Source organism: Mixophyes fleayi, chromosome 8 (assembly GCF_038048845.1).
Source record: "Mixophyes fleayi isolate aMixFle1 chromosome 8, aMixFle1.hap1, whole genome shotgun sequence".
Classification (NCBI taxonomy): domain Eukaryota; kingdom Metazoa; phylum Chordata; class Amphibia; order Anura; family Limnodynastidae; genus Mixophyes; species Mixophyes fleayi.
This window is the reverse complement of record NC_134409.1, coordinates 34264601-34282697: the sequence shown is the minus strand read 5'-3', so window position 1 is coordinate 34282697 and position 18097 is coordinate 34264601. Positions and strand designations below refer to the sequence as shown.

The window sequence follows — 18097 nt, the reverse complement described above, 5'->3', positions numbered from 1 at the left end:
AACTTACATATGGTGCACTTTTGGGCAAAGTAAATATTAGCCTCTTAAAGTAAATCATGTGTAATAAGCACAGTGGCTTGTCTTTGATAGGTATGTGTTGGACGAAGCAAGAAATAACATCTGGTATTCATCCATCTGTGAAGGTACACATTGCAGTCACTTGAGGATTTAGCATCACCCTTTCATTATATTTTCAGTAACCTACAGCAGAGCTTATTAATTCTATTAATTGTATCTTCATTACATTTACTTTGACCTGTCACACAGCAACATGAGAACAAAGATTGCCTCTGAAGAGCTAAACTCCCTTAACAATAAAAATGCCATCCAATGTACTTGCAGGTAATTTGTGGTTTTAACATGTAGCTAAGTTAATTATGGTAACAAATTTATACAGGGCTTAGACCAGTTTATCATGATTTAGTAGTAAGCTTATGGGTGGGAATATTTTAATAAAGCTCTTTTTTTTTCAGTAGCAAGAGTGTAAATAAGTCTTATGGCACTAGATGAACCTGATCAGAAGCAAAATTCACAAACTTGTTTAAAAATGTTGATTCCAAAAATAAATTATATGTGCTTGAAATATGCCACAAGATTTAATTATTATTTGCAGCATACTGGACTCTAATATTATAGGCGAGTTATTCCTTTATAGAGTGATTTAAGAGGGTGACAGGAGACATGGCTTTATATAGGAGTATGCTGGTGAGAGCCAGTGGGTGGGAGAGGTAAGTGATGTACCCCACAATGTAGGGTAAATGCTAGGATGCAGGGATACAAACCTTTTCTATTTGTTTTCTCAATAGAAATAATTTTGGCCTCTTGCAGGGCTGGGGTGTGATGGTGGTTTCCAGTATGGTTACTGTGTAGACATCATTGTCCATGTTATTGCTGCGTAAACTGTTTAGTCCTACAATTTGATGAGACTTCATTGGTAATTCAGAAAGTCTAATGTCACATTAGTAGCGTCAACATTTTGAATTAAAAAAAACATCTGTGGTCCAGAATTACCTCAGCAGGTGTCAGATCCTCCCATGAGAATAGGCAATGAGGTAGTAGCCATCCATGCATTTTGTCCTTGCTGCCCATGGTTTGCAGTGGCTTGGAGAATACTTCAAGAACAACTTTGGCCTCTACCATGCTGACTCCACCCAAAACAAGACTCCCTCTCTTTGACAGCATGGAGTTTGAGTGGTCACAAAGGTATCTCAGAAGAATTATTCTTTATTGATTGAACTAGTATATTAATAACTTTATCAATTTTAGAATCTGGAGAAGATTAATTTGATCTATGTAGACCAGGTAGCATTAAGAACTAATTCCGCTTATTTATCTACAGTAGTTTCCTCTTTTCATATTAGCCAAGAGATGGGACTACCAATGCTCTCTTCATAACCAACTAATAAAAGGGAAGAACAGTTACATACTCTGGGTCTTGTTAGAGTATTCTCTACCTATCTTTCCAGAACAAATTGTTTCCATAAGACCGATACATTGTGGTTCTCCCTGGAGGTTCCTGCAAATGATCTGCTCCATCCAAACATAATTTTTCCTTGAAGAGCTCCATGGCAGCCCTATATTCTCATGCTTTTATATTTGGTTATGTAGGAGAGCTTGGGAAGTTTATCAAAGATCCAAGAATGTAGGATGAGTCACATTTATATACCCTTCGGGTGGTTCTTTTTTCCTGTCTACACTCAGCTGATTTGGAAGTAACCTAATATAAGTGCTGCGATAGATTACTTTCAGGAAAATAAATTAACAGTGAGTATGATGTTGTCATTTTTTTTCCTATTACAACCAAGGATCTCATTGAAAAGTGCAATTGATGTGCACAGAAAAATGTCTTTGCTTGTCAGCTGCTCAGGGTACATCAAAGTGCACATCTATTCTTGTCCACAAACTGGAAATGCATATATATGTGCAGAGAGGAGGAAAAACATGAAGAGATTCAGTGAAAACGCTACTTCAAATATATAACCTCCTCCCACTTAAAAAACACCCCTTTAATTAAATTAAACTTAAATTTTTCTCAAAATACTGCTCATTATTGCCTTCATTATGACCTTAAATTAATCGTGAGTGTGGGCACGTCAGTATTATTTTTATTATGAGTCACTTTTTATTGCATTGCTTGAAGTATGCCCAGAAATATGCTACTCCGCCCAAGTGCATCATGAAGGCACATAATACGTCCCATTAAAAAAAAGTAGAGTATGAGACCTAACTATTGCCAGAACAGAGCTGGTACAAAATTCAAGTCTGTTGGTTTGAGTGGACATCAGTATACACCCTATCTTTATCTCATTTAAATGAATTGAATACCATAAAATGAAATCTCACTGCCTTGCAAAAGTAGATGCACCTGTGTGTCTACTCTGTACTTTGTAAGAAACGCTCTCACTCTGCCTATTCCTCCCTTCGGCCTGGGGGACTGCTCTTCCGAAAGTGCCACTATCTGCTCCACCAATCTAGGCAAACTTGTGCTAATTGAGATGCATGACAATGATATTTCACTTTACATAGGAAGATAAGCAAACTGTTCTCTATTTTTTTAATGAGAATCCTTTCCGTACAAATATTTTAAAAGTGCAAACTGCTAAATTACCGTCTGACCCCTGCTAGTTTTCACTTGATATATGAAAACATATCAAAATAAATGAAAAGCTCATCTATGACATACATGAAATAGGTATAAACTTGAAACCATGAAAACGTTACACACCATCTTTCTTACACCGTGTCAGCCTATTTTCTGATTGTTATTTTATTTAAATGGCTGCATAAAATCAATGAAAGGCTTTTGGTTTATGACTGCAAAATAAATGCATTATAAACATTTCATGTTGTAACTCATATTGTAGACACTTGTGGCAAGAGTGAATTAGACATTTTACACTTTTTCATATGCTTAATTTGCTTGAGATTTTAAGAGGTAATACCCAACCAGAAGTCACATACAATATCCAGAGATATGCTGTTCATTTTCTCCAGAGATGTGCTGTTCATTGGCAATCTTTTTTTGCCTGAATATTCTTGTCATTTTCTATTTTCTGGTACAACTAATCAAGCCAATCACTGCTTACGAGAGGTCTGGTGCACTTAATGGTTGAAGTACTTTATCCATGTGAGAGATGATACCTTAATTATGAAATGATAAATGCATTATGCACTGGGGCATAGCACACTTCCAGGAACATTTTATAAAATCCTGTCATTTAGCTGAGCAGCAAAACCCAACTCTTTCAAAAAAAAATCTGCATTATTTATCTATAAAACACCTTTCTCCCAATAGGACTCAAAGTACTTTACATTGGTACCAAGAGTGAGGCAACAATCATTCATATTATTATTCCCTGCCCCATTGGAACTTGCAGTATAAATTTTCTTACTCACATGCACACACCCTAGGGTACTTTTTTTTTGAAAGGCAATTGTATTACCAGTAACTGTTTTTTTTTGACTATGTGGGAGGAAAACCAGAGGAAACATCGGGAGAACATATAAGCTTCACACAGATAGGACAATGGTAGGAATCAAACCCATGACCCCACCTGTGAGACAGCAATGCTAATCACTGTGCCATTGTGCTGCCCCATACCCCATACATGTGGCGGCACGGTGGCTGCCCAATATACCATACCATACTGCTTTCTAAACTGCAGAACCACCTCTTTTTTTAAATGGTTTCATCTCAGAGCTATAGAGCCCTGTGTTCTTTACCTTAACCTCTCATTTGCCTATAAGACTTCTGCCATGTCGTTGCCCACTTATAGAATACCCTACTATGCCTGATCAGACTCTACTACCGTCTTCAAATCTATAAACGTTCTCTGAAAATCCATCTTTTTATCAGAGTCTACACCCACTCATACTACCCACACTAGTGCATCCTTACAACTGTCCCAATTGACTCTCTGGACTACACTCACTCCTGTTTCAGTTGTTCCCTCTTTCAATTAAATTGTAAGTTCTCTAATGAGTACGGCCCTCCCTGCTCTTTTTTTGTTTTTATATCTAGATTTATTTTATCTACCTTGCATGTTACTGTTTTTAATGCATGTCCTGTTTTACCCACCATCCGGTGCTGCGAAGCAGTGTGGCAACCTACAAACCAATAACAGTAATAACCTATCACCAGTATTTTGTATAGGGATCATTGATCCCCAGGAAGAAAGTGTCAGTGGACACTTGAACAACCAGAGTGAAAGTTAAATTAAACGGACACAAAATTATAGCATGTGCTGCATACTTGGTACATATGGTGTTCACTATGAATGCATGTATACAGTAGACATGTTCTTCATATGGATGAATCATTTTCCTATATGTTATGCTGCAATGACCAATTTAGATTAAAACTAGGAAGGATGTATAACAAGGGCCAATGTGTATAAGCTCATAGTGTAGTGTTTGTGGTTTATTAAGTTAATTTGTATCCACAGGTTAACATGGGTCACGGGAGAGCTAAAAGTTATAGTTTTGTACACTTTTTCGACACTTCCACATCCCTTTTCCAGTGCCAGACTTGCTTTTACAGTTGAAGACGGGAACCCTGACATGGGTGGGGTATTATTTAGATCTGAAATTGACTTCCTTAGTAATTACTGGAGATAATTTACAAAGCACACTCGATGTGCATCCTGTGCTTCTTGCTGGTCCACCTACCCTCTAATCTTGGGCCAAAATAGAAGTGCATCTAGGTGTGAAGAGAGGTGGAAATGTCTCTATAGAATTACTGTGCTAAAGTCCAACACCCTATCATTTTAAGTACCACCCCTTTCATTAAAAGTCTTTTTTAAGGTTTCTCTTAAAAGTGCTATATGGTTTCACCTAATTTATGGCTTAAATGAATCAGTTGTGGTGATATGGGACAAATATTACATGTGTCAAGTGTATAAGTGTGTATGAAGCTATTCATTACATTACTTGGAACATTCTTAGAAAAGTACAATGAGATGCAGAACCATTTTTTTTGCAATCTTGATCCCTCAGGACAAGGCAATATCATTCAATGGCTCTCTGTGGGAATATCCTGCATTATCACAGGCAGCCGTCATAGCACACTTCACTTTAAACCATCCATAAGTCTCCTCCTCTTTTCCACAAATATCTTTTGGAACCTTCTAGTTCATTCATTGCACTTTGCCCACTCCAAAATGGCTGACACAATTTGCATTTAACTTCCCAGAGGCACTTTGAGGAACTGTAGTTTTCTGAATGAGTGCATACATTAATATATCTATGAATTGCAGGGTATTACACATTGTCATGAACATAGAGAACTTACAGTTATAAGGGATAACCCATTACATAATTGTGGGGAATATGGCCTAAATCATAACACTAGTGTTCATATGAAATATCAACTGAATCCATTGATAAATAGAGCTACTATGGTGTAAAATGTAAAGTCAGAAGGACTGTTGTATGTTTATATGGTAGTTCTGTACATCCTGTTGTTAGAAGATAGCAGTTTTACCTGTTGCAGCTTCAAAGGCCCCTGTGGTGAGCCATATCCTGACACAAGTTAGTTTTTTAGACACCTATATAGAGTTTTTGGAGCCGTTCACAGCTTGACATCCTTGCAGACAAAGGCAGCAATTGAAGGCTGTCTATACAGGTATATTGAAATATGAACTTCAAAGAAAATGTCTTTATATTACATATTTTGGGAAATCTGTGTGGCACTTCATACTGAGGAGCAGAAATCACACCCGGGTTGTGAATTATATTTATTAGATGTACCCAGAAACAGATATAAGTGCATGTCTTTGGGAAAGGGATGTCCCATTGTTATAAGTCCATTATGTTTGGCATTTAAATGTGCGGGAGATTCTGACTGTTTTTTTGAAGGGGGAGTTATGTCTCTGGGATATATTTTTGAAGAGTTGCCAAAGGTCAAGACTTCTGGAATATTTGTGTGCAAACTATAGTGACACCCAGGGGACATTCCTACCCCCTATTAGCATCAACACTGCCCCTGCGAAGGCCGTCCCATTTCATTTTGCTTAAAAAACTTGTGTTGTGAAGGGGCAAGTTGTCAGTTTCTTGGGGATCAATCTAGTTGAAGGACTGTCCATCTTTTCTGCTTACCCTCAGGCATACAGATTATAGTACGTAAGTTATGCTCTGTACTTTCATTCCATTTGTTTTTATAACTGTTTGTAATTTTTTATTTGTATGTCAAATCTTTATCTAACTGTCTTTTTATTATCTGTAAGCATTGTAACTTTTGTATATTAAATCTAACAATTTAATAGTTCTGTCCTCATTGCTCTAAACGAATCCATTGCCTGTGTAGAAGAGAGAGATTGCTTGGCTGGGTTAACTCTTTATATACCAGAGTGTGAAGGTTTAATTGTTTAGCTACCAGAGCACAGTGTGTGCACAATAGGATAATTAATTCATAGGTTTGCAACAGGCCTTATACGTAGCTGGTGGCAGTTGGCAGAGTGGTGTGGAAGCAGGTGTCTGTGTTGGGAAAGGGACCAGTAAATCTGCAGCCTTTGAGAAAGAGGTGAGCGTAATATTTGGGCTGGAATCCTGTGTGTTCCCTTAATGTAACCTTACAAGTCACTAGTGTGCAGAGGGCGGTTTGTGACAGATAAAGAGGATCAAGAGCTGTTTCCTGATAAAATAGAGGTGATATAGTGTATGACTGTTGGAATATACGATAAGATATTAAATCAGGGAGTAGTTAGAGAGGGGCTTTTCTGACCCACATCTACTTGTGCTTCCCCCCCGTCCCTCTGTTCAGAGATCAATGCACTTATATGCATATAGCTAAAACACGGAAGTATGTTATCAGGGTGTTTTGGAGACATAGATATGGCTTTAAATACAAGGATCTTGTACATGTATGGACACCTCTTTTTCCTCTTGATAAAAGAAGTTGATTGGAGTCCATGATACATGTCCTTTTTTATAAGGATACTACAAAGTGGTTGAAGTGGGCTGGTATATAGTGGAATGCCATATTCTCATTTCCCCTACTGCCTTCATTATAAAACTATCAAATTCCATTCGCTTACATATTCCATACCGCCACTTCTAAATTTACACTTTGACCACTGATACTACATACAAGTTTGCTGCATTAGCAAGTGACTTAAGTACAGCAACAACAATAATAATAATAACAGTCTACTGCAAAATAAAATATAAAAACAGTCACATTCACACATTCTGATACTTAAATGCAATATACATTGTCTGTTACAAAAGAAAAATAGAATAAAGGTCTTTGATGTTGGGTTCAAACCATTTTTTAATATCTTCCCTGTTTGTATTGCTCAATTTGGCTTTAAATGAATCATGAATTACTCTCAGAAACTGTGTGTACTCAAAGTAACTCTTAAAAGTCATCTAGCATGTCTGCTTGCTGAGTCAGCCACCGTATTTAGTATAGATGGCAAAGCATGCAACTATTTTTCTGCAGGCCTGCATTTAATGCATTTTACAAGTCTCTACCAGAGCAAAAATCCTAATGACCCCTAAAACGGTACCATGGTCCATAATCACTACGCCAAATATCAAACTTGTGCTCTTATCATGGATATTGACTTTTACGGTCTTATGGGCCTATTTAACGAAGACAGGATTTTTTTCACCGGATTTAGGGCTACTCCCAATTTAAACAAGCACCCGAACTGATGAAGACTATCACCAGGTATCGACTCAGGCAAAGCTTGTCCTTACATAGGGGTATCTATTTACATGTGGATGGGGTAAGAAGCTTACCACATAAAAAAATGCTTTATTTAAATAAAGCACTTTTTTCCATAGTTAATCACTTAGAAACTTTTATTGGTAAATTATGGTGTTATTCGATTTTCTGTCACCGTGATAAACAGGGCTATAAAATAGACGTTGTCACCTCATATTGTTAAATAGACCCCTTAATTATTTGAGGAATTAAGCTAGAACACAGCAGAATTGAAACCCTGATTGATTAGTGTTTGCAAATTCAAGAATAGCAAATAGTGAAGGAACAGTTACAAAACAGACTGTGAAAGTTTCAGTAAAACAAGCAGTGCTACTAAATCTGTGCTCTGTCAAAGTACTATGAACTATGAAATGAGGAGTCATCTGTCAGTGTCAGACATCATGTGTATCCAGTGGTTCCACCTGGCATTTTGCTGCACAGTTACAATTGCACGCTGTGTGAAGTTATCATCATTAACTCTCCGAACTCTGTCGGCTCTTAACTTGTCCATCAAGAGATGCCAACAGAGTTATAGATATAGTTATAGATATAGTTATAGATATAGTTATAGATATAGTTATAGATATAGTTATAGATATAGATATAGATATAGATATAGATATATATATATAAATAATCTCAAGGAAGAAAGTAAAAAAGAACATGGTGGTTTGTTAATTATGATGATACAAATATTTTATAGTTCAAAGGTGATTGAAATTGTGTTTCAGTAATCTGTCTATAAGAGTGTGTATAACTGGCCAATGAAGATGTACGAACATCTTTTTCTATCCGTGCATTATGAGAATTGTCATTAAACTCCCTTGTGCATATTTAAAATAAAGGTAGTAGGGTGTGCAGATCACCTCTGTTTGTAATATACACCTGTATGTGTCATGTAGGTTTGTACTGTATTTGTGTTGGCTGCATTTATTTAAAAACCTGGGTAAAAAAATATTGATGATGATTTATTAAGGAAAAAGGTATTCAGATTGTGAGATAGTGTCTGGAATAGGTGTTTGTTTGTTTCTCTGCGAAAACCAGACTCATGTCAATGCGGCTCTGCCTTTAGCTAGAATACATTATGTTCGTGAGTACATGCACGAAAATTCTAACTGCAAGGTAAGCTGTATCTGTGGCTGCTTCCAGGTCTGACACAGTCGCAATTACGTGAACATACCCTTACTATACTTGTCCACATATGACCGCCCCTTCACTCCCCTGTTCCGCCTCTTTAAGTGTTAGGAGTGTTAAATGTAAGATGGGGCTGAATTTGCATACAGTCATATGCATTTGATTTTTTACACAAAAATATATGTCAATGTCTATGTGAAGCCTTAGGTGTTGGGGTTATATTACATTATTTTTTGTTGTTTTTCCTTCTGCTTCTATGTCCTCATATGGCTGGATATGGTAGATGAGATGGGGAATTAACACGTCCAGCATAATGTGATTGATGAGCTTCACTATTTTCTGAATTTGGTACGCGTATATATTGTACCTGCGGGTTATTGGGCACACTTCCCCTAAGATACTACACTATAAGGTGCCCTCTTTCCTTCTATTTGCATTTTTTAAATATATATTCTCATTTGTATGGGGGGAGGGGGAGCAAGCTCAAATTGAGTATGCTCTGTAGATCCAAGGCCTCAAGGACCTTCTTTTACCTACCTAATCTAAAACTATATATTTTTTAAACAATTATCTCATTTAATTGACTGTCTGGGGAGTACAGGTGGAGATGCTCTTGGTGGCTTCCTTGATAACCCGATGGGGTCTCCTCTGAATCCACTATAGGTACCTCTTGTGGGGAGGAAATGTAGGAAGTTTGCACAGATTTATTAATCAAGTAGTTGAATTATGGAGGGTGGCACATAAGCTGTTAGCGGTTAAGGGTATGAATCAGACACACCATTGTGGAGCAACTGTAAACGTCCAGAATTAGAAAAACAGAAAGAATATAACATTTGGCAGCAGTTTGGTGTGATTAGTCTTAGTCAACCCTAGCAGGAAGGTTATTTACAATCCTTTGATCAATTAAAACACAAATTTGGGCTTCCTAATTCTACTTTTTACAGTTATCTTTGACTACGGCATGCCATTAACTCAATTAAATGTCCCCTGTTAAAACAAAATTGTTGTCTACTGTGGGTAATCACAAAATATTTTCCATTCCATATTCTACCCTGTTGGGTTGGCAAATCTCTAATCGAAATGGGAAGTTGTTTTCGTACCTCTCCTTAATGAGGATTGGAAGCAAATGCTTAAAAGTATAAAAGATGTGGCGTCGTGTTTTCAATATCAGCAAATACACTTATTATAATCACCATAAGGTTTATTATTCTCTGGTAGGTCTATTTAAAATGGGTTCATGAAACACCTCGAAATAGCCCAAAATGTTAATTAAGTAGGAACACTTTTTCATGTTATGGGTGTGCAGGACTGTGGGTATCTTTTGGATGAAAGGCTGGGAATGTGTTGGTAGCCTGGCATGCTTTTAACCTGTGCACAATCAACATTTATTGATTATATATTGTATACACTGACTGGAATATTGTGAAAGCTGCTTATAAATTCAGAATATTTATTTTGCATTCACATTATATGGTTGCTATATATATATATATATATATATATATATATATATATATATATATATATATATATATATATATATATATATATATATATTGACTATATTTACAATTGTATTATTAATCGAGCAATTTTAAGTATTCTGCTATTTTGGGGGTTTGTTTGTAGACTTGAAAATTTATGTTTGTGTTTCAAAAAAGGTTAATAAAAACTGTCCAATTTTAGAAAATAAAAGTTTAATGCTGACCCTTTAATACATTTATTATCGAACGTCTATTATGTATATACTGAATTGGCGACTTTTTTAAAAAAATATTTTTTTATTTCACCAATCTTGCCTAAATAGCTAAGTGCAAGTTTATGTTCTTTCAAAATTCTATGCAAAGGAGAAAATTATATACATTTGCTCAGCAGGTTCTCCTCAGTGTGTTTGTTGTAATGTATGAAATTACCTCATAAAAGTGTTAGTTTAAAGCCGTGATCAAGAAAGTAAATAAATGGACAGGAGCGGAAGAGAGATATCATGTAACAATAACTTTAAAAAGCATTTTTTGTTTTCAACTTTACATTCTAATTGGCAAAAAAATATGTCCCTCTTTTAATAGTAAAAATTATTATTTTACAGTGGTTAAATGCTAATGACTTGCTTTGCACAAATTAATGGTATCCTTGCTAGAAATATGAAATATTGCAACAGTTATTTTATGTATTTGTTGTAAACTTCACTAATCACTATAAATTTTCTGAACATATTTCTTCTTGTTTGCAGAATATTTTGGCACTGAACCCTCGGACTGCAACTTCCGCAGGTTTACATTCTACAGCAGTGAAAAAGCTGGTTAAAAAGGAGTGGAAACGAAATCCTGACCGAAGCTGTTCTGTACGTACAGCCTGTATTTTGTTGTATGTCGTAAATTTGTATTGTCCAAATTCACACTTTTTGTATTGTGTATATATGCATAAATGTATGTGTAGTGAGTGCAGATCCAGTACTCCACAAATCGGCTCCCTCACTCCAGGCCATGAAACATTAATTTCATAAATATTAAATATCATATTTTGATTATTCTAGTTTAAGGAACAATAAATAAATCCCTTGATGGATCATGGATTATTGTTTAATCAAATTAATTGGTAATTTTCTTTATCAATCAGTCTGACTCAATCAATCATTATCCACATTCCACAATTAACAGTGATGTAACACAATGGTCCTCTTTAGTAGCTCAGAAGAATTTCCTAATTATCAGGATTTGGTCATAGAGCTTAATCTTGCAAATCTACCATTGACAGCCTAATTTCCTCCTATTCAGGCTCAGGTTCTCTAGTCAAATGGGCTCCATGGTGGAATTTTCCTTCTGAACAGAACGGAAAGATGTATTTGATACTATTTAGCGTGGAAGTTCACATATAAGGCAATACTTCTTCACAAGAATTTCAAAAACCTCGGACAGTGGTGGACATTGATGGGGAAAAAAAATGTTCAATTAGAGGTGGGCAACATGGTGGCTTAGTGGTGAGCACTTCTGCTTCATAGCACTAGGGTTATTAGTTTGATTCACGACCATAACCTTACCTGTGCGGAGTTTGTATGTTCTCCTTGTGTTTCCGTGGGTGTTCTCTGGGTGCTCTGTTTTTTTTCCCACACTCCAAAAACATACTGATAGGTGTCAGGATCTGAATGCAGCTCTCTGCATTGCATGCTGCTTTGCATTGGCAGCTCCTACCTCCAGGACTATAGGACTTTATGTTTGTGTTCATTGTATATATACTGTCAGTACCTCTGTTCACCAGAGGTGCTGCTATTGTGCATTTTCCTTTGTTATTGCTAGGGGTTAACCTGTGTCACTAATTATCTCCTGCACCTGGGTGTTTCCTATTTATACCTGCCTCTATGCCTCTCCTGTGCTGGCCATTGTTGTTTTGTTGCCTTCCTCTTTGGTTTGTCTCCTGGTCCTCCTGTGCTCTTGGACTTCACATCACTACTCCGGATCCATCTTCATCTAAGCATTCCTCCTGCATCTGCAGTATTCCTTGCAACCAGTATCCAGTCATCTCTGATATTCCTGTGCAGTTTCAGCATTATTTGGTTCATAATATTTATCTGCATTTTGACCAATAAACACCTATTTTCTATATCTCATCTTGGGCTCCATAGCTGTTACTTACTTGAAGCGTGACAGTATGACCGTCCCAAAAGACAGCTTTGGAGCTGTGTGAAGATCCTGTTTCAGATTTTCTCCTGGGACTCTTTTTGCAATTGTTTTCATTTCTATTCTCTTGCAACATGTCTGCCTCACAAATTACTGAACTACCATTGCTACAGATTCTACAAGCAGACATAATTTTACTACTCTCTCAGTTGGCTCAATTTTCTGCTTTCCGGAGACTGTCAGATTTTGTCTATCCCAATTCTGATGCAGTTAATTTGTGTCATCCAACCTTCTCTGCTGCTGAACCAGTGCAAACATCATCTTTTAATAGTGCTACTACAAATGTACTGTACCAAGAACAATGGTGCAACAAACTCCATATTCACAGGTGGTCCATGCCCCCAACTGACCAAAGAGGAGTGGCAGCAGCAGAACTAATAAATTATGTGTCTACTGTGCCAGTAACATACACTTTTTACAAGACTGTCCTCTCCGCAGACCACGACAACCTACAGGATCGTCTTCTGTTTATTCCCCTCTTCAATCTGAAGTTGTTTGCACTTCACTGCCCGTTCCTACATTACAGCCTGTAATGTGGGAAGGCAGCGGCTGGAGGCAGCGGCTGGCGACTCAGAACTGGGGGCAGCGGCTGGCTACACGGAATTGGAGGCAGCAGCTGGCGACTCGGAGATGGAGGCAGCTGCTGGCAACTCGGAACTGGAGACAGTGACTGAAGACTTAGAACTGGAGACAGTGACTGAAGACTCAGAACTGGAGACAGAGGTAGAAGACTCAGATGCAGAGGCAGAGGCTGGAGGCTCAAGACCCGAGACAGTGGCTAGAGACTCATGACTGAAGACAATGGCAGGAGACTCAGGACTGGAAGCAGAGGCTGGCACCTTGTAACTGGAGGGAGAGTCTTGTACCTCGGAACTGGAGGCAGAGGCTGGCACCTTGGGACTGGGTAGCAAATCGGAAAAGGGGGCAGAGACTGGTACCTTGGAGCTGGAGGCAGAGACTGGCACTTCTGGTCAGGCGACAGGAGCTGGCACCTATTGACCTTGGAGGTCGAAACTAGCTTCTCGAAACAGGCAGCGGGAACTGGCACAGACTAGGACAGTTTGCATAGTTTGGCATATGCATTTATTGCCAACAATGGGTCCAGCCTATGTGGTTTGTAGAGGGGGAAGGGCAAGAACACAATCTAATTAAACACCTTGTGATGGAGATTGGGCTACCACATAAAATATAGAAATATTTTTTTTAAAAATGCATGTATAACCCAGATATAGAAAAATTGTGTGCCTGCAGTGATGTAAAAACAGTCAATTAAATATATATATATATATATATATATATATATATATATATATATATTCCACTTTTTGATGTAACATGGGAGAAAATAGGGTCAGTTACTTAGCAACAAGTTGTTGTGAATTAGAATGAAGGTTGCTTTGAAAGGTGTGATTTTCAAGGACAACTTAGGAGAATGAAGAAGCATTCTCTGTTCATCACATTTGTCATGTAAAATTAAATGTTGCTATAATGGTGCTTTGTTAATGTTTTTTTTTATATTTGAGTGAATTCCAAACCTTAAATAACACTATTTAATTCAACTTGGCTAATTGGAAAACAGTGCTGAGAAGGGTATCTTGTAACCTAAGTGACACAAATATAGTAGGTGCCAATACATGCAGGTTAAGAAAATAAATTATTTTGATTTAACGCATATAAAAGTTATGAATTCTCTAACCCTAATTTAAAAGTATATTTTTCACCAAAAGTAATAAGAGAAATATGTACAACCATAAATGTGTTAAATGTTTAGACATGAAGTTCAAAGCCTGGGGATATAAGTTAACTAGGACATGAAACAATTTAGCAGTGACATAGTACAGCAGGAGCAGTAGAAATGCTACCACTATGCAGTTCAATACAGTCGACAAACTGAATCTTTGTGTAACTCTGCAAAGAAGCCCATGGGTTCTGGATTATTACAGACTGGAGAAACTCTGAAGGACTATAGAGATATCCTAATGAGTCTTCTGACTTTACGTGACACCTGGAATTTTTCAGTTGGGCTTCCAGGTTTTTGGCACCCAACAGGTTTTCTGCAACAACCTTGGGCAGGAGAGCAGTAACACTAGAGTAGTGGAAGTAGCTGTCTAACAAGCCAGGCCAGTAATAGATTAGATCTATAGTACAAAATCATAAGGTAATTGGATAATCTGTGTACAGACCAGAGGTCAAGACAAGCAGTAGTTACAGATTGCCAGACTGCAGGCCAAATGGTGGGAACAAGGAGATATTGTTAATAGTACTGAAGCAAGCAGCATCCCCTTTAGCAGAATATTATAATTGGGCAAAATCCTTTGAAAGGAAACCGGTTTATATAGGCAAAGACAGAAATCAAATATAATATAATCACTGAAAATATATATTAATGATAGCAATCAAGATTTTAGCCAAGAACAGACTCCCTCAGCATAGGATGAAAGTGAATAATAGCTATGTTGGTGTGGAGGTTTACAGTGACATTGTTTGTACATTGATATTCACACACACACACACACACAGGGTTGGATAAAGGGGGACTCGGGGGAACTGTGCCCTGGGCCCCCCAACCAGGAACAGGTGGGCTGGACAGAAAAAAGACTATAAAGGACCAGTGCAGGAACCGGCCAAAGTCTCTATTACTTGGTGGCTGGCCCCTCCTCCAGGACTAACCACCTTCCATCATTAGCCATCCCCCTCCCTCTCTTCCCCTATGTGTGGCCTCTGAGAGACCCAGTGTCACATGGGAAGCACATCACATGACAGGTGCCATCCTATGTGTGAGCAGCAGCAGCACCACACAGCACGCATGGATGAAAAAGGTAAGTGCAGGGGGTGGGAGTATGTTAATGTAGTGTGTGTGTATGTGTGGTGTGTTCATATAATGTGGGGGAGTATGTTAATATAATGTGTGTGGGGTGGAGTATGTTAATACAGTGTGTGAGAGAGGCTATTTATTGGGGGAGTGCAGGTGGGGGCGGTGAAATATTTAATAGGTGTTATTTTAATTGTAGGGTGATTGTGGGGAAATTTAATTTATCGGTGGGTCTATTTAATTTAATAGTGGGATCTCACAATTTAAGATGGGGGTAATTGGACCGTTTAATTTAATGCTGGGATGGTTTGGGGTTGTTAATTGAATATGGGGCTGAATTTCTGGAGGAGGGCTATTTATTAAATGTGAATATGAATTGCTTAATGATTATATTAACCATAAATGCTATTTCATTTATTGCTGGGGCTGTTTGGAGGAAAGGCAATAGGTTTATATATTAAATGGGAATACTATTCATTTAATGTGGGGACTGGTTGGAGGGAAATAAGTTTATTTAGCAAATGTGAATATTATCATTTTAAATTTGGGACTGGAGGGAAGCCTAATTATAAAATGCAGGGATGGTTGTAGTTTTTCTAACTTTCATGTACCCATTTTTTTTCCAAAAAGGGTCTCCAACATTCCAGGATCCAAATAGCAACTGATCTACAGACACCAGCAGCCACAAGTGGTGAAAGTGACAAGAACAGGTAGGAGAAAGCAGGAAAGTCTGACAACTGTCCTGAATCTGGTGGGGCAGTCCCGAATTTGGGTCACTGTCTTGCTTAGTCAGGATTTAGTTTGACTGCAAGGATAGTTGGGAGGTATGTTCTACTTCACACTGTACTGCTCTTGAAGGCAGAACTGTGTGCACCTAACAGTAGTGCACACAGAATTGCCTGTCTATTTGTCTAAAATGATAACCATATTACAATAATAGGGTTGGCCATGTCTAAAGTGCCCCAGGCCCCCCAGTGCCTTAATCCAGATCTGCACACATAAGCTCCAGACAATAAGACTTGAGTGGAGAAAAGAAAGGGGACTCTGGAAGTTTGATACATGACACTGAACTATAAAGTGGCTTGGCCCAATACCAGTATACCCTGGCAGATAGAGAATTAATTATAATCCATGGTATACTGGTATACCAGTAATGTAATCAGCAAAAGGAAAAAAATCTTTTTAAACCACAGCATAAAGGATAAATTACTGCAATGTACTCCACTGAGAGCATACTTTCAGAAAGCTCCCATCCCAAACCCCAATGCCCTAATGTACCTGCATCCTTACTGTTAACCCCCAGGATGTAAGGTTCTTTCTACATGTATCCCCTTGACTCCTTCATGCTCTTAACTAATCTTCACCTTTTATAGTGGCAGTGCAACAATTTTCCCTGGAACTGGCTGACTATAATGGTCTCTCATATTGACTGCATCCCTCTGTCACTGTGTAAAACATATTGAATATTTAGGAATGCTTAGCAAGGACGAGTCCAACGCTCAAGATTTTTCTGTTGCCCATTAAATTTGCCCCTGACAGTGCCACTTTAGTTTTAGTAGTGTTTAGGTGAATAAACATATTTTAGGTGGGTCTTGAGCAGGGCATTGGGATTAGCTGGAGATTCATTCTTGTATAACAAAAAAAAATGAACATAGTGTTCTTGATATTTCTTTCAAAATATGTCTGCAACATTAACCTCTTACCTAATTCCATAGCAGTTGAAAGCCCTCCTTTGTTCACAGAGAGAGACTAAATTAATAATTAAGGCAGTCCCATAATTAAATGTAGCTAATGCTAAAAAAAAAATATTAATTAATATTAATAACCGTGAGATGCATCCACCATTGTCTTCTCCTGTAAAGTCTAACAAAGGAAAAAAGATGTTAGTAAGGGTTAAGTAGTGTGTGTTATCCATGATCCTAGTAAGCATCTACTGTGCTGATCTTTACACAGACACACAATAGCAGCTGTCTGTCTAATCGCTTCCCAATTCAGAACTAATAGGTGGAACATAAATAAAATGCCAGCAGGAATATGTATACAGTGGCTGTTGTCTTTAATTACAGAACTATTGAAGCAATAATCGGCATGGTGATCAGAAAGCATTAGAAGTAGATCTCTAACATCTACATTTCTGAAATGTATAATCATCTTTTATGGCTTGAATGATTTTTTTTTTAAAATGATAAAATTCATACACATGATCAAATGCATAGAACATGGTTCATACTATCTGGAAACAAAATGATAAATCCTGTTAGTAAAACACATCTTCACTTAATAATATTCTGAGAACTTGCATTTATTAAAATACATTGGAGAACAGTGTATATATATGTATGAATAGCAAGGACATCCATATATAGATATTAGATATAAGTTAATGCATCGTAAACCAAAATAGAGATGCATTTAGTGTATCTCATTTAGTCACCTCTTTTAGTGTTTCTAAACTTACATGTAGTGTTGGTAGAAACCAGACTGCTCTGATTAAAAACACCTAAGGATAGATGGGTGGAGTGCTGGCCAAAAACAAGGCAGTCACATTACCCTTTGCCTCCTCCATCACATTGTTCCTTCATTATCTCTCTGTTTCCCCTGCTGCCCCCCTCTGTTTCTACTTAGCTTTCTATGAGCTTCTTTCTTCTGTTTTCTCTTCTTCCTCTCTTCTTTCTTCTGTTTCCCGCTTGACCATGGAAGTTGCATGTGGCATCAGCTCCCTGCTCCTGTCTGCGTCGCTCCTAACTGACAGTGTCGGGATGTGATGAT

General features: G+C 37.7%; 1 protein-coding gene across 2 annotated transcripts in view; it reads left to right on the top strand.

Annotated features, from left to right (window-relative positions):
* Positions 1-18097, top strand: part of DPYD (dihydropyrimidine dehydrogenase) — an 816112-nt gene that overhangs the window by 45610 nt on the left and 752405 nt on the right. For both annotated transcript variants that reach the window (XM_075182332.1, XM_075182333.1), the window contains exon 2: positions 11073-11183. In XM_075182332.1, the coding sequence (XP_075038433.1) occupies positions 11073-11183 (111 nt within the window). The remainder of the gene's footprint in view (positions 1-11072; positions 11184-18097) is intronic.